Below are 22,775 nucleotides of genomic sequence, written 5' to 3' on the forward strand. Positions count from 1 at the left end.
ACCTGATATTGCATATGCACTGAGTGTTGCAAGCCGATATAAGTCGAATCCCGAACTACTGCATTGGAAAGCAGTAAAGGACATTCTTAAGTACTTGAGAAAAACTAAGAATCTGTCCTTGGTATACGGGAGTGGAGAATTAAAATTGGAAGGCTACACTGATTCTTGCTTCCAATCAGATGTGGATGATTCGAAATCGACCTCTGGATTTATATTCAAGCTCAATGGTGGTGCTGTCTCTTAGAAGAGTTCCAAGCAAGACACTACAGCGGATTCAACCACTGAGACGGAATACATAGCTGCATCGGATGTAGCAAAGGAGGTTGTTTGGATGAGGAATTTCATCCAAGAGTTGGGTATCATTCCTCAAACAGTTGATCCAGTCCCGGTCTACTGTGACAACACCGGTGCCGTTGCGCAAGCAAAGGAGCCGAGGTCTCATCAGCGATCCAAACATATACTGAGGAAGTTCCATATAAGCCGGGAGATTGTGGGAAGAGGAGACATATCGGTAGAGATAATATCCTCCGCAGATAACGTTGCTGATCCACTAACGAAGCCCCTGCCAGGACCGCTGTTAGAGAATCATCGCGAAGCAATGAGTCTAAGATCTATGGGTAGTTGGCTATAGGGCAAGTGGGAGATTGTTAGAGTAGGTGCCCGGCAAGCCAACTTATGGCTAGGACTTTTATTGACTCTAATGTAAAACAATCTTTATTTTAATAATATTTTACGATTTCGTTCGATTATGGCATTATACTTTATCTGTATACCCATGCAAGCTGCATAGATAAAGTCCTTGAATATACAAAAGGTACCATGAGGTCTGCGTCGCAACGTAAGATCATGAAACTCATTAGGAAGTGTACCGTATATTCTAAACAGGTTCCTAGTCGAATCAGCCGCCTAAAACAAGGATAAAGGTCGCTCGAGCTCGAGACTAGCATCTGTGATGTAAACGCCATGTTTCATTGGCAAGGGCATGGAGATGTCCATTCACACAGATGGGTGATCATATGATGATGCACTGAGCAACCCTCCCTCGGACTGTCCAAGTGGTTCTCACTTATCGAGTGGAATAGTCCGCAGTTATGGTTGTACACCATTAGTCCTTTGACCCGGGACAATGTAGGGGCTATACGTACTAGCATGCACTTTGATCCGTTTACCGACTCCATTGAGGGTCATCAGGTGGCGAGGTTGGGTGTAGTTTCGAAATACGTAGGAGCAAATACATTGTAGTCGGGGATTCACCGTTCGCCTACGGGTGAAGATATCCTATGTGATCTGATGAGTTAATAGTGCAAGGAGTCTCTGGCCAGAGCAAGAAATGTGCTTTAGGAAAAGGTGTTTTCCTAGTTGTACATACCATGCCACTATTAATACTCAAAGATAAATCACATCGTTATCGAATTCATATGCAACTCTCGATATACCAATGGTTGCAGATTCGATCGGGATATATGTGTTGAAGGGACCGTACTGTACGCTAACCATGACTAAAGGTTCTTGCAGGCACTATCAGTGATACCTAGGGGATCATGGGGCGATGCTACTAGACGCTCTTACCATGATCCGATGGGTGCAATCAGAAATGAGTTCTGACATTCTTGATCAAGGAGTTGATGAAAAGAATGGGGTTAACTAGGGTAAACCCGAATAAGAATAAATATTATTCTGAATCACATGGAGATGTGAACCCACGGCTAGCTGTATCCCTGAACCATTGAGGGTCACACAAGTATCGGATTCTGTGTTCCCGTTGAGATAGTCAAATTTCAAAGAGTTGGAATTTGGCGACTATAGTTTGATGGAGATCAAACAAGAAGCTTATAAAAGAGTTTATGAGCTGATTCCATAGGATGGAAGAAATGGAAGTTAGCTTGATTGCTAAATAAGGAAGGAGAGTGGAACTGCCTATTTTGTGAAGGAGTTCACTAAAACTGGCAGTTGCCCAATATGGTAAGTGAAAATTTTGATCTTCGAAATTTTCAATTTTCATTATATGAACAAGATTTATATCCTTGGTACATCGGCGCTTTCGGATCGTCGATCGGGGTTATAATGAGTTCGGAATCATTTTTTTGTGAATTTGGAATTTACTAATTAAATTATTGTGCTAGTAGTGGTGACTACTAACATGCATAAATTCTCATATATGTTCTAGAGGAGTCTAGAATTAAATTAACCAAGGAGTTAATTTATAAATTAAATAATGGTTATTTAATTTAATTAATGTACATATATATTTTATATAGTGATATAAAATATGTGTATATAATATTATTATATCATGTATTATTAAAGGTTAATAAATACATTATATATTAATTATATGATAATTTAAATATAATGAAATTATTAGAGTCCTTGTGGGAGATGGATTCCTAATTAGATTAGGAGTCTCACTCTATAAATACACCATTATGGCTCATTGTTGAGGTATGAATAATTTTTCACACAAAACATAAGAAAATTCCTTCCTTTTCTTCCCATAACCCACGGCCACATCATGTTTTTTATGCAAGAAAAATTTTGGTCAAAAGCAAATATGATTTGCTTAATTATGGATTGAGAATCTATAATTTTGGTTAATGATTTATTAAGAAAAATTAGCATAAAAACATGATTTTGAATCATGTATGTTTCGGCCAAAATCAATTGAATGGAAAAAAGGTTTCGGCCAATTTTTCCTTCTTCCACCGCCGCGCCGCTTCGTCTCCGGATTTTAGAAATTTGGAGGCTACAGTCTCAACGCACAAATCGTTTGTGATTTCTAGTGCAATCCAAGCGAGGAACAAAGTTTCTGATCGTGGACCTAATTAGGCGATCAAAATTGAAGAGACGTTCGTAGGGAATTACAAAAAGGGCTATATCCGCCTCAAACAGGAATAGTTTGGAGTCCAGCGTTAAGAACGCAAAGGTATAATTATTTAAACACCCTATGAATGGTTTTGAACACACGACGCCCAAGAACAAAATTTTTAAACTTCCGCTGCGTCTTGGGTGCGAGAATACGATGTCCCAACACAAACAACTCCATCTTCAAGGATAATCTTCGAACATCTGTTGATAGAAAGTTGACAGAGTTGGATACGTTTTCAACAGCAGAGGTTAGAGCGATTTGAAGTACATCTATCTTTCTCGATACAAGTGTCTCCACAGCATCAACTCTTTTGCTGATAGAGTCTTGAGTCACTGAGAGACTCTTAACCAATCCTCTGTTCTTCTGTATATCATCCACTGTTCGAGAGAGAGATGTTAAAGCATCTTGAATTGTCGTCAGTTTCTGATAGTTGAATTTTTCAGAATGTTCCAGTTTCAGAGAATGCTCTAATTGAGTATGCTGGATCTTGTATACATGATTGATTATTTCATTAATTTTCTGCTGAATTTCCTTAATATCTTCCAGAACTTTATCAAAATCTGTAGAAAAATGAGGTGGAGACTGACAAGATGTTCCTGGTTCCGTTGAGACTTGATCAAAGACCACCATGGTCTTATCACATATCATTGTTTCAGAAACAGTCTGTGCTGGAACATCTGTTTCAGTTACTGCCACTTGGACTGTAGGTGGTGATGATTGATGATGATCAGCAGAGATACTTTCCTGCTGAATAGGAGAGACTGCAGGATCTTCATTTGATTGATCAGGAGCTGATGCATCTTCTTGAAAATCAGTTGTGACTTGAGCTGGCTCACCAGTTGGAAGTTTTTCAGCAATCTGTTGATTTGGTGATGGGCTAGCCACCACTGCTTGATCTTCTATTTCAGCAACAACAGACTGAACTGGTACTTCTGTTGAGATAGGAACCTCTTGAGCGATTTGATCAGTTGAGTGATCAACTTCTTCAGAGATGGGTTCACTCATAAGAGATTCTTTCGCCACTGCTTGAATAATTTCATCAATGTTGGAAAAAGTCAGCTCAGCTTCAGAGTACATCTGATGTTCCACAGCAGATGATTGTGGCACATTCTGAACAGGTTTTTCAGCAACTGGTTGTGGAGATGACTCTTTCTGCTGGGAGGAGAGTGTATCTTCTTTTGCTTTTGAACGGGAGGATTTTTCAGGAATAACCAATTCCTAATCATGTTCCCAAAATCTAATTTCCATTTGTAGGCCACTAAGATCTGTGTCTAGTTGGATGAACACAGCTCTATCATAATAAGCAGTTGGACCTATGGGATTGTAGTTAGATTTCAGCTCTTCAACCATTTTAGTCAGCTTTTTGACTCGAATCTGATCAATGAAATATTTTTGCCTCTCCAATGCTTGAGCAATCGTAGCAGCTTTGACTATTTTCAGCACAATCTCTTCAAGTTTAATAAACTTTTTCAGTTGGGATTTTCACTTCAGCTTTTTGGCAAAAATCTCAGTTCTGAACTTCTTCCAACTATCAAAAGATTTCAGTTTCGATGTGGCAAATGCATTGACCTGTTCCCAAACCAGGTCAATGTGAGTTTGGATGGCATTAGATGGCCTTGGCTCTTCAACTAGCTTGCCATTTCCTTTGTCAGTTGTGAGAATGTGAGGAATATCCAACCCAGAGTGAGTGGTGTCCACTGATTCCCTCAATATAACGCCTTTAGATCTGGCCCGAGGCAAAATGGTAGGGCGATATACATGAGTCAAGGGAGCTCTTATTTTAGCGGGTGCCTCTTCTCCAGCAACTGAATCATCAGGTGGAACAACCCGCAAAGGTATAGCCTGAATAGGCTGTTGAGCAGCTGATTGAGTCAAGCTCGCAGTTGGAATGAATTTCACCGCTGTTATTGGTTTAGTTCTTTGCGTCCTCGATCTTTTGACAAGCTTAGGAGAAGGAGTTTTCTCTGAATCTGATTCTCTGATAATCAGTTTTCGTTTTGTAGTCTTCAGTTGGGCCAAAGTTTTGGCCTTCTTGACTGGTGTTGGAGCAGGTGGTTGCGTCCCAACCTCTTGTTTGGTTTTTGGTGGCAAGATGTTCTTGGCAGTGAAGACCTTGAACTTTGATGATGTTCCAGCATTGTCAGCTACCAATCCCTTTAGTTTCAGAAGATAACAGATTGGAATGACAAAGCCTCTTGATTGTTTGGTAGATTGAAGCATATTCCTTAGAATATTGAAGATAATGTGCCTCGAGTTAGCTTTCTTCTCTCCCATGATGATGGTCATCAATTGGAATTTCTCAAGAGTAAGGGCAGCATAAGAGCCTGCTTTAGCCAATATGCCCTTCGCCACAATGTCGGCTAATAACTGAACGTCATGCTTCAGTTCCTTCTTAGGATCGGAAACTTTAATTTTCCGCCCATCAGCAGACATCAAAGATTGCATTTCTTCAATGTCAGATGTTTTGACTTCAGAGAAGCTGACGTACCCATCAGTTGGCGACGAGAAAATTTCTCCGAAGCTCTCTTCAGATAGGATCAACAGCTGACTATTGACAGTTACAGAGATACTTCCATCAGTAGTGACAAACCCCTTCATATAGAATTCATTTACTTCCTTGGGGTAAATCTCCTGCGAAGATTATCCCAAAAACTTCCTGAGACCAGCAGATTCAATCTTCAGAAAGACGTTCTTAACATCAGCTTCTTAAACTGATAAAACTGAGTCAAAATCAATGGCCATAGCATTCAACATGTGAGCTGGGATTTGATTCGCCATTTCGAAAGGTAAACTGATCTTAAATTCGTAAAAAATATGCTTTGGAATTAGTATGCTCTTAGGAACTGATTGTATGCGTAAGAAAGAAAACTGATTTGAGGCGGGCATAGTACATTTGTTCGTGACGGTTCAAATTCGGGACACGTGTCAGTCCAAAAAAAATTTGAATAAGAATATGCGTACGTGTGTTGTAAGCGTGTGTGCAAAAAGTAAGCGGTTTAAAATAGGCCACGTTATGAAACTGCAGTCACGTTAGTTGATTGGGAATATAATAATTTTTTTAATTTATTAACTTATATGAGAAGATTTGTAAAATATCCAGCTGAACAATCAGTTGGGAAACTGATTCATTTCAGTTGAAAATTCACAAACAATTGTCCTCTCAGTTAACATCTTTAAAAACCTATATTCCCCCTTAATCCGTGCATAGAATAATTAAAGTGACGATATAAATAAATTTAAGGGTCAGAAATATTATCGTTTGCTGAAACATTGATGGCCCTTCGGCTTCCATTAATTTCGGCTATAAATAGAAGTAACACGGTTAGTTTCAGTCATATTGGTGAAAATATTCAAGACAAAAAGAATGGCAGATACGAGTAGCTCGAGTGCTTCGCCGTTTGCTCTGGAGGCCAGGAAGGCTGTTATAGAAGATGAGGTCTTCGATAAGAGTCTTCACTACTGGGAAAAGTTACAAAAACTTGAGTTCCTATACAATACTGGGGAGGCTACCACTCCTGAACTGGTGGCAGAGATGAAAAAGTTGTGGGAGCACTTGAACATAGCTGTGTGGGTGGACGTCTTTAAGGATGGTCATCTCTATCAGCTAATGCTTCGAAAAGAACTGAAATTCCTTAAGAGCATAGCTGTTTCTTAGAGCTTTGAGAAGACATCTACCGGACCTTTATCCGCTTGGTTGAAAATGTGGATAATTGTTGTAGAGGAAAAATATGATGATGTAATCCGTGCAAACGTTTATGGTTGAATGAAGTATTTGTATTAACTTAACTTTGTTTTTCTCTTTCCTGCAAATGATAAACTTCATTAGTTGTTATATATATGAATTACGAACTTTAAACAGAAGAACTTATGAAAGACTAACTTATATCAGTTGACTATGAACTGAAATTAGTTAAGCATTAAGTAATAAATGACAAACTGATATCAGTTGATAATGAACAACTGATAAATAAGAAGCCTGCGTAAATGAGAAAAACGCTTCGGTTGACTCGAGACTCTTTAGCTTCTTCAACATTTAATGTCATCTGTCTTATAAAAAAGACGGTAGAGATAAAATGTGAGATAATAACAATTCAATATGTCGGATTCAAGTAATTCTGATGCATGCAGTAGTACGCATATTCAAGTTACCGAACAATTAAATCCTTATTTAGAAGAGTTGAAGAAAACGATGGAGGACTATGTCTTGACGAAAGTGATGTCAACATGGTTCAAAATTCATGATTTGCAGAGGATAAGTAATAGTGGTGCTGCTCTTTCTCGTGCTCAAGCAGCAACTGCAAGAAAATACATTGATTGTTTTGAAGTCAGGCATGTTACAGACCTGGTTGATGACAATGTTCTGTACATGCAATGTTATGGAAGGAATGACATGTAATTGAGAAGATTTCTACAACTGAATCATTTTCTAGAATTCGAATTTATGAGTTGAATAATTGGATTACTGAATGGCAAGATTCAGTTGGTTCTAAGTTATCTTCTGTACTATGGAATCGATTTTATTCTTAATAAAGTATCATTTCCAATTTGTTGTTGTGTTCTGATTTTCTGCACATAATTTTATTAGTAAAACAGCATCAACAACAATTTTAAGACAAGTCGATTAAACCAAGAATATTGAGAAAGCAAGAAAACTTAGTCTCGGGTAATGGTTTGGTGAAGATGTCAGCTGCTTGTTGCTCAGTTGAAATATACTCCAGTCTGATGTCCTTTTTCAAAGCATGATCTCTAATGAAGTGGTGCCTGACATCTATATGCTTGGTCCTTGAGTGAAGAACTGGATTATATGTGATGACAATTGTGCTCGTATTGTCACAAAATATGGGCGATTCATTTGTGATTACTCCATAATCTTTCAGTTGTTGCTGGATCCAGATCAGTTGTGCACAACAACTACCAGCAGCAAGGTATTATGCTTCAGTTGTTGAGGTAGCTATGGATGTCTGCTTTTTGCTGAACCAAGAGATCAGTCTGTCTCCTAGAAACTGACAAGATACACTTGTACTTTTGCGATCAAGCTTACATCCTGCATAATCTGTATCTGAATACCCAACTAAATTGAAAGTAGATTCTTTAGAATACCATAACCCAACATTTTGTGTACCCTTAAGATATTTCAAAATTCTTTTAGCATCTGAGAAATGTGATTGCTTAGGATTTGCTTGAAATCTAGCACACATATAGACAACAAATACAATATCAGGACGACTGGCAGTTAGGTACAACAATGAACCTATTAAACCTCGATATAATGTCGCCTCAACTGATATTCCCCCTTGATCAGTGTCCAATTTTACTGATGAGCTCATGGGAGTATTTGCAGCTGAACAGGATTCCATGCCAAATTTCTTCAGCAGCTCCTTTGTATATTTAGTTTGACTGATGAATATACCAGTCTCCAGTTGCTTCACTTGCAGTCTAAGAAAGAATGTCAGTTCACCCATCATGCTCATTTCAAACTTATCCTGCATTAGCTTAGCAAACTTTTCGCATAATTTGGGGTTAGTTGACCCAAATATGATATCATCAACATAAATTTGAACCAATAACATGTGATCATTCTTAGCAAATTTGAACAAGGTCTTATCAACTGATCCAACAGAAAAATCATGAACAGTTAGAAATTTTGAAAGAGTTTCGTACCAAGCTCTGGGAGCTTGTTTAAGGCCATATAAGGCTTTGTTCAAATGATATACATGATCAGGAAAGTTGTGATTTGCAAAACCTGGGGGTTGTTCAACATATACTTGCTCTTGTAGTTGATCGTTCAGAAATGCACTCTTTACATCCATCTGATATACCTTGAAATTCTTGTGTGATGCATAAGCAAGAAAAATTCTGATTGCTTCCAGTCTTGCAACTGGAGCATATGTCTCATCATAGTCAATTCCTTTTTCTTACCTATATCCTTGTGCCACTAATCTTGCTTTGTTGCGTACAACTGAACCATCCTCGTTCAGTTTATTTCTGTATACCCATTTTGTACCTATAATAGTTTTTGAAATTGGTCTTGGAACTAAGTTCCAGACATTGTTATAAGTGAAATGATTTAGCTCTTCTTGCATTGCATTTACCCAGTTAGGATCAGCAAGATCTTCATCAGTTTTCTTTGGTTCTAGTTGTGAAACAAAAGCTGAATAGATACGAAATTTAGTATTTGATTGCGAGTTCTTACAGGATCAGATGGATTTCCTATTACCAGTTCAGGTGGATGTGATTTTCTCCATCTGAACACAGTTTTAAGTTTCAGTTGGTGCTTCGTCAACTGGTATTTGAATGTTATCATTATGCTCTGTCAACTGATCATTAGCAACGACTTCCTGCACATCTGATTGGTCCAGTACTTCTGGTTCAGGTGTTTGAAGTATGATTTGATAGCCATGACTTTCATTTTTGTCATCATTTTCCAAACTGATCTCTGTAAGTCGATCAACTAGCTCAATTTGATAAGTGGCTTATTAGTTAGTTCAGTTTCATCGAAATCAACATGAGCAGATTCTTCAACATTTAAGGTTTTCTTGTTGAAAACTCTATAGGTTATACTAACTGATGAGTATCCAAGAAATATTCCTTCTGTAGATTTAGCATCAAACGCTTTTAAATAATTTTTACCATTATCAAGAATAAAACATCTGCAGCCGAATATTTTGAAATAAGTAATTATACTTTTTCTTCCATGGCAGATCTCATATGGCGCTTTCATATGATTCTTATTAATCATTGATCTGTTCTGAGTATAACATGCAGTGTTTACTGCCTCTGCACAAAATCTTTGAGAAATACCGGAATCAGCAAGCATTGTTCTGGCAGCTTCTTTAAGAGTCCGATTTCTTCTCTCAGCAACACCATTTTGCTGAGGAGTTCTGGCTGCTGAGAGCTCATGCTTAATTTCAGCATTTTCTAGGAAATTTGAAAGAGTTTGATTGATGAATTCAGTTCCTCGATCAGATCTGATTCGATCAATTCCAACTTATTTTTCATTTAAAAGTCTTTTGAAGAGCTTTATTAGTTGCGAAGCAGTATGATCTTTAGATTTGAGAAAAATAACCCAAGTAAATCTTGAAAAGTCATCTGCAACTACCAAGGTGTATTTCGTTCCTCCTAAGCTCATGACTGGTATAGGACCAAAGAGATCCATGTGCAACAGTTCTAAGCATCGGGATGAAGATTTACATCCCTTGTTTTTAAAAGAGGATCGTACTTGTTTACCATACTGACATTCTGAGCAAAGTTTTTTTTTTGAAAAATCTCTTTTTGGCAAACCAGTTACAAGTTCATGTTTACTCAAATAAGAAATGGATTTAAAGTTTAAATGATTTAGTCTCTTATGCCACAAACAGTTTTTAGATGATTTGGAAGCAATAAAACAAACTGGTGCATAAGTTTGATCATTCAAACTTACTTTATATGTGTTTCCACAACGTTTGCCAGCTAGTATGATTTCATCAGTTGAAGTTTTGACTAAACATGAGTTTTTGTAAAATTGTACTGAGAATCCACTGTCGCATAACTGCTGATGCCAATCAAGTTATACTTCAGGTTTTCTACTAATAGAACATCTTTAAAAGTAAAGTTACCATGGATAAGCTTACCCTTACCTACAGTTCTACCTTTGGAATTGTCCCCGAAACTGATGCTTGGACCAGTGTACTTGATCAGTTGGGATAACACACTTGCATCTCCGGTCATATGTCGCGAGCATCCACTGTCCAAATACAATATTGAGTTCTTGTTTGTACCTGTTACCTTTAATCACACATATAACATAACTTGGTACCCATATCTATTTGGGTCCTGAACTGATTAGTCCCTTAGGAATCCACACTTGGATTAGTCTAACAGACTTTCCAGTAGCTGTATTCCAAATGGTTCTTATCGGCTTTTGTGTGCTTGGTGTGTAGTGCAAAGATGATACAATATTTGTTTTAGCTTTATTTAATTGATTGTTCAGTGTATATCTCTTCTGAACTGGCTTGCAGTTATAGTAATTGAAATAGCTATTCGAATAGTTCTTGTGAGTCCTCTTTGATGACTGAATTTGTGAATCAGTTGAGAATTTTTTACTATAACCAATCCCATATCTTCTAGCCTTGTTCATATTCTCAGTAGGTTGCTCAATCAGTTTGCTGGGCTCAATTTGTTCTTGTATCACTGATGTTTTGACAAAATGAATGTATTTCTCTTTGTCTATTTTTGACTTTGGTTGAGTATCATTTGGATATATTTCTTCTTGAGTGTTGAACCCTAAACCAGTTTTATCAGAAACTGATTTTTGTGAATTCTGCTTCTCATTCAGTGCAGTGGATGACTTGTTCCAAGACTGAATGAGCTCAGTCTGTTTTGAGTTTTCAAGAATCAATTTCTGGATTAATGACTGATTTTTGTTTCTCTCTGCTTTTAACTCAGCAATTTCCCTTTTTAGACTCAACACATCAACTGATTCATCAGTTTTGGTTTTATTGTCTGTGGGATCAGTTTGCTCTGCTTTGATTTTTTCAAATGATGATGCAAGCTTTTGATACTCATTTACCATGTCATGTAGTGTTAGAATGAGTTCTTCTCGTGTGAAATCAGTTGAGCTGAAATCAAATACATGCTGACTAGATGATTCTTCTTCTGCATCATTAGCCATTAAGCACTTGACTTCCTCATCATTACTAGAGCTGCATGAGCTTTCTGGTTCTGACTCCTCACTGTCAGTTTCTGCCCATTTAGATTTGTTTTCTTCAGCTAAGAGTACCTCATGTTTCTTTCTGAAAGACTTCTTATCTTCCTTGGGTCTTCTTTTGTGCTCATATGATTTCTTTCTTCTATCAGTTGAGCCTTGACTATCCTACTTGAGTTTAGGACATTCAGCCATAAAGTGACTTGATTTGCCACAGTTGTAGCAGGCATTTGATTCATCTTTGGAACTGTTCCTTTTGTATGTCTTTAATACCTTACGCTTTTCTCTTTTTTCTCTTTCTTTTATTTTTTCTCTTTTTTTTCATGAATAATGATTCATGACTCCTTCAAACATGTTTCTTCAACTCATTGGAGTATCTTGAACATTTCAATGTGTACAGAAGTTTTATTTTTCTTAAAGTACGTAGGAAAAAAGTGTATATGCTAAAATTCAGGTGGTTGATGTGGGACATTGTATAAATTACGAATGGGGTCTAATTGTGTGTCATTGACACACACAATTCTATTTTTACAGCTCAAGAAGGTTACTAGAGACAATAAATGATGTATCGGGTAGGCTTGANCTTTGGTTGAGTATCATTTGGATATATTTCTCCTTGAGTGTTGAACCCTAAACCAGTTTTATCAGAAACTGATTTTTGTGAATTCTGCATCTCATTCAGTGCAGTAGATGACTTGTTCCAAGACTGAATGAGCTCAGTCTGTTTTGAGTTTTCAAGAATCAATTTCTGGATTAATGACTGATTTTTGTTTCTCTCTGCTTTTAACTCAGCAATTTCCCTTTTTAGACTCAACACATCAACTGATTCATCAGTTTTGGTTTTATTGTCTGTGGGATCAGTTTGCTCTGCTTTGATTTTTTCAAATGATGATGCAAGCTTTTGATACTCATTTACCATGTCATGTAGTGTTAGAATGAGTTCTTCTCGTGTGAAATCAGTTGAGCTGAAATCAAATACATGCTGACTAGATGATTCTTCTTCTGCATCATTAGCCATTAAGCACTTGACTTCCTCATCATTACTAGAGCTGCATGAGCTTTCTGGTTCTGACTCCTCACTGTCAGTTTCTGCCCATTTAGATTTGTTTTCTTCAGCTAAGAGTACCTCATGTTTCTTTCTGAAAGACTTCTTATCTTCCTTGGGTCTTCTTTTGTGCTCATATGATTTCTTTCTTCTATCAGTTGAGCCTTGACTATCCTACTTGAGTTTAGGACATTCAGCCATAAAGTGACTTGATTTGCCACAGTTGTAGCAGGCATTTGATTCATCTTTGGAACTGTTCCTTTTGTATGTCTTTAATACCTTACGCTTTTCTCTTTTTTCTCTTTCTTTTATTTTTTCTCTTTTTTTTCATGAATAATGATTCATGACTCCTTCAAACATGTTTCTTCAACTCATTGGAGTATCTTGAACATTTCAATGTGTACAGAAGTTTTATTTTTCTTAAAGTACGTAGGAAAAAAGTGTATATGCTAAAATTCAGGTGGTTGATGTGGGACATTGTATAAATTACGAATGGGGTCTAATTGTGTGTCATTGACACACACAATTCTATTTTTACAGCTCAAGAAGGTTACTAGAGACAATAAATGATGTATCGGGTAGGCTTGAAAGGCTCAAACGGTCCACAGATCGCCTAAATCATCCCTAAGTCACCATCGTTCGTATTTACGCTTCGAGGGTTAATCAGACGAGTTCTAGGTTGTTTCATCTTCTTTTTTTTTTTTTTAAATTTTCCTTGCACCAATTCACTTTCAATGAGCAAAAGTCTGATCACGTGCATGGAATGAAATGTCAATACAAAATTGAATCATGTCTGACTCTCTCCTTGAAACTTAGACTCCTCTCATTGAATAATTGTCATGAAACAATTTCTCGGGTGATCCAAAATCTAACAAATTTATCCGGTTATCAAGTGAAACAAGAGTTCTTTCTCTAGATATAATCCCATCCTACGTGAAAATGTTGTTAAGCGTTGTGCAACGATGTGTAACAAAACTGGCCCACCCCCACACTTTGAAATCTACACTGCCCTCAGTGTAACGCGATGAACATTGAATTAGCAAGATTGATAGGATCGATTAACGTAACAAGAGTGTTTAGAAGGGGGGTTGAATAAACACTCACAATTAAAACTGATCTTTTCGAGTTTTGAGTTCAGTTTTGTGAGAAACTGATTCTCGGAATCTTGCTGGTCAATGACAATCAGTTAAACTGAAGTAGTTGCGGAAATTAACTGACTGAAAGATAGAATACAAAACTGAAATAAAATACACAAGGATTGTTTCTGGATGTTCGGCGATTTCAATTACTCCTACGTCACCCCTTCTATCTCAAGGATAGGATTTCCACTAAAAGACTTTGATCGAATACAAGATTTGTACTGACCCACTTCAGTTTGGACTTATCACTGCCAAAAACTGAAACTCTTAGTATTACAAAATGTTCTCAGTGCGTAACTAATCTTAGCACTATCGAATTTAACGATTATTACAAAGTGCTAATGAGCTCAAATTGCAGCCTTGACTGCTACGAATAAATCATGTAAGAGTGAGCTAAGATTTTGACAGAGTAACAGCAAGCTTTGAATAGAGTGATCTGTGTATTCTCTCAGCTGTTATTCTGTCATATTTATAAGCTTTCCTTCCAACGGTAACTTGAGATATGTTTGAATATTTGTATCCGTTGATTGCCACTTCAACATTCCTTGGGCATTGTTTGCTTCATTTATTTTAATGCGGCGTCGTAATTGCTTTAGCCGAAATGCGTTGTTCTATGCTGTATTGATTGAAGCGCGGCGTTTCGCATTCAGTTGCAATCTGCTATGTCTCTTTGTCGGTTGAATGTTCTTTCCCAAGACATGTTTAGTTGAATGAAGCATACGGCTGAATATAACAACTGATCGGTTTCCAATTGATCAGTTTAGATCTGCTGATTTCAGTTGTTAAGTCCAGTTTGCTGAATATAGTTGCGTATATCAGTTGGTTGATCAGTTTGTCAAACTCCAGAATTTATAGTTTGGTTCATATTATGTCAAAGGCCGGAATTTCGTTTCCAACAACAACTGATCAATTTTCTTTATTGGATCTGCTGATTTCAGTTGTTACGTCCAGTTGCTGAGTATAATTGCGCGTATCAGTTGGTTGATCAGTTTGTCAAACTCCAAAATTTAGAGTTTGGTTCATATTTTATAATACTCCGGAATTTCGTTTCCAAAAAAGACAGTTCAAGCAAAAACACTTCCCTGGAAAAATGTCGAGTAAGTGGTGAAAATGGGGTATAACTCATCAACTCCTGAAAAGAACAACATCGAATACATAAAGAAACGTAAAAAAGAATAGGAAAAGAAATCAAGCACAAGAATAAATCCAGAAGAGAGTAATCACAAAGAATAAGTGCCATAAAATGAACATCAACATCTGAACGAAATATACAAAATGAGAAAACGGATAAAATCCTCCACAAGTCCTAAAATAATAAAGCAAACTACTCGTCGTCGAATCCTACGTCCAAATCCTCTAGGCCATCGAGTGTGTATCTCTCGAAAAGTGGCGCGTAGATATCATCTGAATACGACTGCATCCTGGCATGGTGCTCGAGTCGAGCCAATCGGGTGCGCAAGTTATCCATGCAATCAAATATGGCCAAGAAGACCTAACAAGTACCTCTCGGGGCGCGCTGTCGTGGGGGCAAACCAACTTGCGGTCCTGTGCGGGTACCCAATGCTGCCTCTTTCTCCACTCGATCTTCCCAGGCTCGCTCATCAGCTATAGGGGGAGGTACTGGTGGATCACGGGGATGTGGACTGATATGGCGACTCTCGGGATTTCAGTACCAAGCACCTTGCCTGAAAATGAAATACATGCCCTGCATGGCTTGGGGTGAGAGCATCTATGTAGGTGGGGAGGAAGGAAGTCTCACCAGTGAGATCGACACCGTGGGCCGCCAAAATCCGGGAGATGATGATAGGAAAAGGGGCATATGGCATCCTATTTTTTGTTGGATCAATATGGACGACTGAACGCATATGAGAAATAATAATCGAAGCCAATGGAATAGCAGGAAAGGCCCCCAATCTATTAAACATCTTTTCTACGATATATAGATCCATATGGCGAACCTCATTGTTCCCGGCCTTCCTCGAAATGATGTTCGCTCCCGTGAAGTAACAGATCAGGCGATCAAGTAGTGAGAGGGATGTCGGGAGGATGCTGGAGCTGGAGGCGGTTTGAGATGGGAAATATTGTAGACGGCTCCGAGCCTGAGGGATCCGGAAAGTGATGTCCGACAGGAAGAGATCCAACTTATTGAAGACCACAGGAGGCCCGTCATTGGGGACATTCTAAATAGCGGCCATAGATGCGCTGGTTAACTAAATAGTAACCCCTTTGACGTACGTACGTATGTGTTGCATCCCGGTCTTGTCTTTTTACTCAAAATCAGCGTAGAATTTCCAGACCAATTCGGGGTAATAAAGGCCGGTGATATCCATGAGAGGTCCCCAACCAAATTTATAAAATTCTGCCCTGAGTGGCACCTCGTGATTGATCCGAGGATGAATGGAACGTTCAACGATCACAGAGTTTCCATTGAGTGCCGAGTACCACTCAAAATTATCTCGGCTGGTGAACTTAAAGGTATCAAATGCGAACCTATCGGTACCAGAAGATGAGGAGGCACCGCCTCGTGCGCGCTTACTACTCTGTTTGCAAGGAGGCATGTCGATTGAAGAAAGTATATCCAAACACCACAACAAATCAATCACAACAATACAAACTGATCCCAAACAGACCGAAAGAATTCACGAGCCTATCCCAACATAAGGATAATAAATCAACATCCAATCTACGGGCAACGGGCTCCAACAACAATTTATCTCGAAAATAGACTCAAAGTGATAACAATGCAACCCTTTAACAATCAAAGTCCAGTCCAACAATCGAAGAACGATACCCAATCACTAACTGAAATAATGGGCAATAAACTCACTTTCGTACAGAGAGGGGAGGCGTCCGGCGACGGAAGATTGAGTGGTGGTGGTCGGCTGTGGTGCTGTGAGGATTTTGTGGTTGTGGAATGGCGTGAGGGCACATGAGGTTGCGGGAGTGATAATGGTGTGTGGTGGAGGTGGCGGTGGCAAGGGACGGTGTGAGGCGGCGATTTTAGGGATTTAGCGATTTGGGGATTTAGGGATTGGGATTTTGTGCGGTTGAAATCTGATGTTTTATTCTGAAAACAAGCAAAAATAGAAGGCACGGTCCCCATGTAGGGGTCCGTGTACAGGTCCGTGCAAAATCGCGAAAGGAAAAAAATTTAAAATTGGTTGACACAGAACCCATGTAGAGATACGGATAGGGGTCCTTGTCGGCTCTGGAATTTGAAGGTTGGAAGTGAATTGTACACGGACCATGTCTATAGATCCAGATAGGGGGTCCGTGTAAACTCTAAGAAGCGGCAGTTGTGAAGTCAAGGACACGGACCCCGTGTATGGGTCCGTGAATAATCTGGTTTTTTTTTTTTACACACACCACGAACAAAACAAGTATGCGAAGCCAGGAATGTACAATTCTATAAATCAACACATCAAAATTGAAACTCGATCTAGCACACAAGATGCAAGAATTGTACAGAAACTTCCCTGCCCTATTTGACGTTCTCAGTCCACTGGTCCCAATAGAATCCCCCACGCTTGAGAAATCCCACCGCTAGTGAATAAACTACATGCACCACCTTTCACTGAGATTAACTCACGAGATATGTATAGAACAAAAAGAAAGAAAACTAAAATAAAAGATGAAAGAAAAAATAAAACTAAACATTGGGTTGCCTCCCAGCAAGCGCTAAATTTATAGTCGATAGCCTGACTGTACTCTCTTTATTTAGTTTGGATCCTGCAGATCCACGGGGGTTGGCTCGTCGGGCATGGTACCACCATGATAAACCTTCAGCCTATGTCAATTCACCTTGAATGCTCCAGTTGCTTCACTAGTGATCTCTACTGTCCCGTAAGGAAAAACTTGCGTGATGGTGTAAGGTCCTGACCACCGTGAACCCAACTTGCCTGGCATCAACTTCAGTCGAGAATTGTATAACAGTACCAGTTGTCCCACCACAAATTCTCGATGGGCGATGTTCTGATCATCCCAACGTTTGGTTTTCTCAATGTAAAGCTTGGCGTTCTCATAAGCATCCAACCTAAATTCATCAAATTCATTCAGTTGCAGCACTCTCTCGTCACCTGAAGCTTTAGCATCAAAATTAAAAAATTTAGTAGCCCAATAAGCCTTATGTTCAAGTTCTACGGGTAGGTGACACGACTTCCCATACATTAATCGAAAAAGAGACATGCCAATGGGGGTTTTAAACGGAGTGCGGTAAGCCCAAAGTGCATCGTCGAGTTTTCTAGACCATTCTTTCCTTGAAGCACCGACAGTCTTCTCAAGAATGCGTTTAAGTTCTCTGTTCGATACCTCGGATTGGCCACTAGTTTGAGCATGATAACGCGTGGCCACCTTATGTCGGACCCTATACTTAGCCAACAGACTGTCAATTTGAAGATTACAAAAATGAGTACCCCCATTGCTAATAATGGCTCTAGGTGTGCCAAAACGTGAGAAAATGTTTTTCATGAGAAATTGAACGACAACCCTAGAATCATTAGTTTTGCATGCAAGTGCCTCCACCCACTTAGACACGTAATCTACAGCCACCAAAATATACTTGTTTCGAAAAGAAACCGAGAACGGACCCATGAAATCTATACTCCGCACATCAAATATTTCACATACTAAAATACTATTGAGAGGTTGTTCATGTCTCCTAGATATAAAACCCGTACGCTAACAGTTTGAACATTTTGTAACATATTCATGCGCATCCTTAAACAGAGTAGGCCAATAAAAACAAGACTGGAGGACTTTTGACGCAGTTCTAGTTGACCCACAATGGCCTCCAGCCAGACCAGCATGACAATGAAACAAAATTTCACTTACCTCTTCTTGGGGAACATATCTACGGATTATACTGTCTGCACATATTCTAAACAAATAAGGATCATGCCACAAATAATATTTCTAGTCTGAGAAAAATTTCTTCTTTTGCTGATAAGTAAAGTGGGGAGGGATGAACTTACTGGATAGATAATTAACAAAATCGGCATACCACAGTAAACTGTTGACCTCAAAAAGTTGTTCATCCGGGAAATCATCGCGAATAATTTCATTACCTTGACTTGGATTCTCCAAACGCGAGAGATAGTGTGCAACTTGGTTCTCTGTCCCCTTCTTATCGATTATCTCCAAGTCAAATTCCTGCAGCAGAAGAATCCAGCGAATTAGCCTTGGTTTTGCATCTTTTTTGGCCGTTAAATATTTCAAGGCTGAATGATCAGTGTGCACTACAACTTTGCTCCCTATCAAATATGATCTAAATTTATCCAGAGCAAAAACCACAGCAAGAAGCTCCTTCTCTGTAGTGGCGTAGTTCAGTTGGGCAGCTGACAGTGTCATACTAGCATAGTAGATGACATGGATGCATTTCTACCTCTTTTGCCCCAACACTACCCCTAGAGCTGTGTCGCTTGAATCACACATCACCTCAAATGGTGACCCCTAATCAGGTGCTATCATCCCAGGTGCGGGGATCAATTTCTCCTTCAAAACCTGAAATGCCTGCACGCACTCATTGGAAAAATCAAAGCGCACATCTTTTATCAGCAAATTGGTTAGTGGCTTTTAATGCAACAAAAATCTTTTATAAAGCGCCGATAGAACCCTGCATGTCCTAGAAAACTACGCACTCCTTTAATGTTTGTTGGGGCTGGAAGTTTTTCTATTACTTCAATTTTGGCCTTGTCAACTTCAATCCCAGTTTCTGAAATTTTGTGCCCCAACACGATTCTCTCTCTCAACATGAAATGGCATTTTTCTCAATTTAAAACCAAATTTGACTCCTCACATCTCTCTAAGACTTTAGTCATGTTAGCTAAACACATATCAAACGAAGAGCCAAAGACAGAAAAATCATCCATAAATATTTCAATAAAATCCTCAATCATGTCATTAAAAATTGCCATCATGCATCGTTGGAAAGTTGCTGGTGCATTACATAGATCAAATGTCATTCGTTTATATGGAAATGTCCCGTAAGGACAGGTAAACATGGTTTTCTCTTGATCTTCAGGGTCAATGGGAATTTGCATATAACCCGAAAAACCATCCAGAAAACAGTAGAAAGAATGTCCAGCTAACCTTTCTAACATTTGATCGATTAAAGGGAGGGGTAAATGGTCTTTACGGGTGGCGTCATTAAGTTTTCTATAATCAATTCAAAAACCCCACCCTAAAACTGTTCTGGTAGGAATTAATTCATTATTCTAATTTTTTACGACAGTGATCCCACCTTTTTTCGGAACAGCTTGTACTGGACTTACCAACCAACTATAAAAAATCGGGTAAATAATACCTGCGTCCAGTAGCTTTATCACTTCATTCTTGACCACCTCTTGCATAGCTGGGTTTAGACGCCTTTGAGGTTGGGTAGATGTCTTGTGGTTGGCCTCCATCAGAATTTTGTGCATGCACATGGAGGAACTGATCCCCTGATGTCTGCAATGCTCCAACCTATGGCTTTGATATTCTCCCCCAAAACTCGTAACAGCTTTTCTTCTTCAGTCCCTGTCAAAGTAGAGGAAACTATCACTGGAAATTTATCGTTATCAAACAGAAATAGATATTTCCAGTGCGAAGGAAGAGGTTTCATCTCTAGGAGTGGGGCTTCTTCAATGGATGACTTTAAAGGTTTTGGGACATGCCCAAGCTCTCCAATCCTCGAGTTTACCGTTTTTGAAATCGGTCTGCCTGCTTCCAAATAATGCAAGTGTTCCTCAATTTCTTTATTTTCCAACTCTCCTGGACATGAATGAGTCAAAAAAATCTCCAAGGGGTCCTGACAAATTAATTCCTGCATATCACACTCAATAAACTCATCAGTGGCATCAATTCTAGAACAGTTTGAAACATCATTGGGATATTTTATAGATAGGAAAACATTAAACACCACACTCTCATCATTGAATCTCAACACTAACTCACCTTTGTGTACATCTATCAGAGCTTTTCCAGTGGTTAAAAATGGTCTACCCAAAATAAGAAGAATCTCACGATCCTCTTCCATATCCAACACCACAAAGTCTACTGGAAAAATAAACTTTTCAACCTTCACTAAAACATCCTCTATCACTCCCCTAGGGTATTTAATAGATCTATAAGCTAATTGTAGGGAAATTGTAGTTGGTCGAACCTCACCAATTCCTAGTTTCTCAAAGCATGAATAAGGCATTAAGTTTATGCTTGCACCAAGATCACACAATGCCTTGCTAAAGAATGAACTTCCGATAGTACAGGGAATAGAGAAGCTACATGGATCCTTAAGTTTCGGAGGTAATTTATTTTGTAAGATTGCAGAAGATTCCTTCGAAAGTTTAACCGTCTCAAAGTCTACTAATTTCCTCTTGTTTGATAGAATTTCTTTAAGAAATTTTGCATAGTTAGGCATTTGAACTAAAGCCTCTGCAAATGGGATATTTATGTGTAGCTTTTTGAAAATCTCAAGAAATTTTGAAATTGAGTATCCAGTTGCAGTTGCTTTGCTCTTTGGGGAAATGGGAGTGAACTAATATCAATAGTGGGGTTCGAGTTTAGAGACTTACCTTTCTCTTTTGCGTCCTCGAACCTTTGCTTGGATGACCCTTTTTCTTTCACATTTTCCTCACCATCAACTCCCTCTTGCTTTATGGGAGATGTCACCGTGACTGCATTGACAACCTTCGGATTCTTTTCCGTGTCACTGGGTAGTGAACCCGGGGCTCGTGTAGCCATTTGTGTCGCCAATTGCCCTAGTTGAGTCTCCACCCTTTGCATCATGGCATCATGATTTTGCCATCTCATCTCATTCCTGGCTATGTACTTGGCGAGCATATCTTCAAGATTTGACTTGCTATCTTGTGGCTTGAAACCAGGTGGCATAGAAGGTCCAGTACCTTGCGGAGGTTTCGGTGGCTGTTGAGGAGGCTTTTGTTGTGTAGGATGTTGCGTAGGATTGAAATATGGTTGCTCAACAGCATTTTCTAATTGCCTCCACCCAAAATTCGGATGATTCCTCCAGGCCGGATTATATGAGAAATTGTATGGATTATATTGTTTTCGACCATGGTTTCCCACATAATTTACTGAGTCCCCTCCAAAACACTGTATTCCCTCACAAGACATATCTGGAATGAATTGCCTGTTACTAGATGATCCACCAACTATCTCAGCGTTTCCTTGAATTTGATTTACTGGCTTGACTGGTATTGATTTATTTGCTTGTAACTGTGCCATCTGATGCGTCAATCCATCAAGCTTTGATGTGATCGCTGTCAAAGCATCCATCTCAAAGAATCCGACTTTCTTCTCCCTTCTGTTGTATTGCCATACAACATTGCTCTCTGCCATATTAGAAATAATTTCAAGTGCTGCGGTTGGCGTTTTCCTGTATAAGCTACCGTTCGCTGCTGCATCAAGCATAGATCTCACAGAAGGATCCACCCAGTAGTAGAACGTCTCAACCTGCTAGCCTGTCGAAAAACCATGTCCCGGGCACATTCTCAACATCTTCTTAAACCTTGCCCATGCTGAATTCAATGATTCCCCATCTCTCTATCTAAACGATGTGATTTCATTCCGCAACTGTGTAATCTTTGTTGGGGGAAAATACCTGTGCATGAAGACCTCGACTAACCCATCCCATGTAGTAATAGAACTAGTTGGAAGGTCTCGAAGCCACTCCATAGCTTCTCCTTGCAGGGAGAATGGGAATAGTCTGAGTCGAATAGCATCAGTACTCACCCCATTGCACTTGATTGTATCACAGATCGACATAAATTTCTCCAGATGTGCATTGAGATCTTCAGATGGTGATCCTCCGAATTTGACTTGGAGTTGAATCATTTGAATGATGGCGGGCTTAAGTTCGAATGTATTTGCTTGGATTGTAGGGCAGACAATACTAGAACCATAACCTCCAAATGCTTGCCGATGATGCTCCATTAAAGTACGATTATCTTCTTCCCCGGCCATGTCCTCTAATTCTGGCTTAAGGTTTATTTCAGATTCCGCTTCAGATTCGGATTCAAAAGCCAAGTTGTTATTCTTTCGAGCTCTACG

The 22,775-nt window shown here is 39.0% G+C and overlaps 1 protein-coding gene across 1 annotated transcript; it reads right to left on the reverse strand.

The window, feature by feature from the left end:
• Positions 1-20,133: 20,133 nt before the first annotated feature.
• On the reverse strand, positions 20,134-22,136 carry LOC140974868 (uncharacterized). Its single transcript, XM_073438354.1, has 2 exons — positions 21,281-22,136; positions 20,134-21,140 (listed from the first exon to the last, which is right to left on the reverse strand). Exons 1-2 carry the CDS (start codon positions 22,134-22,136, stop codon positions 20,134-20,136), a joined length of 1,863 nt encoding a protein of 620 aa, XP_073294455.1.
• Positions 22,137-22,775: the final 639 nt, after the last annotated feature.

The sequence above is a fragment of the Primulina huaijiensis genome, chromosome 4, assembly GCF_012295235.1.
Source record: "Primulina huaijiensis isolate GDHJ02 chromosome 4, ASM1229523v2, whole genome shotgun sequence".
Taxonomy (NCBI): domain Eukaryota; kingdom Viridiplantae; phylum Streptophyta; class Magnoliopsida; order Lamiales; family Gesneriaceae; genus Primulina; species Primulina huaijiensis.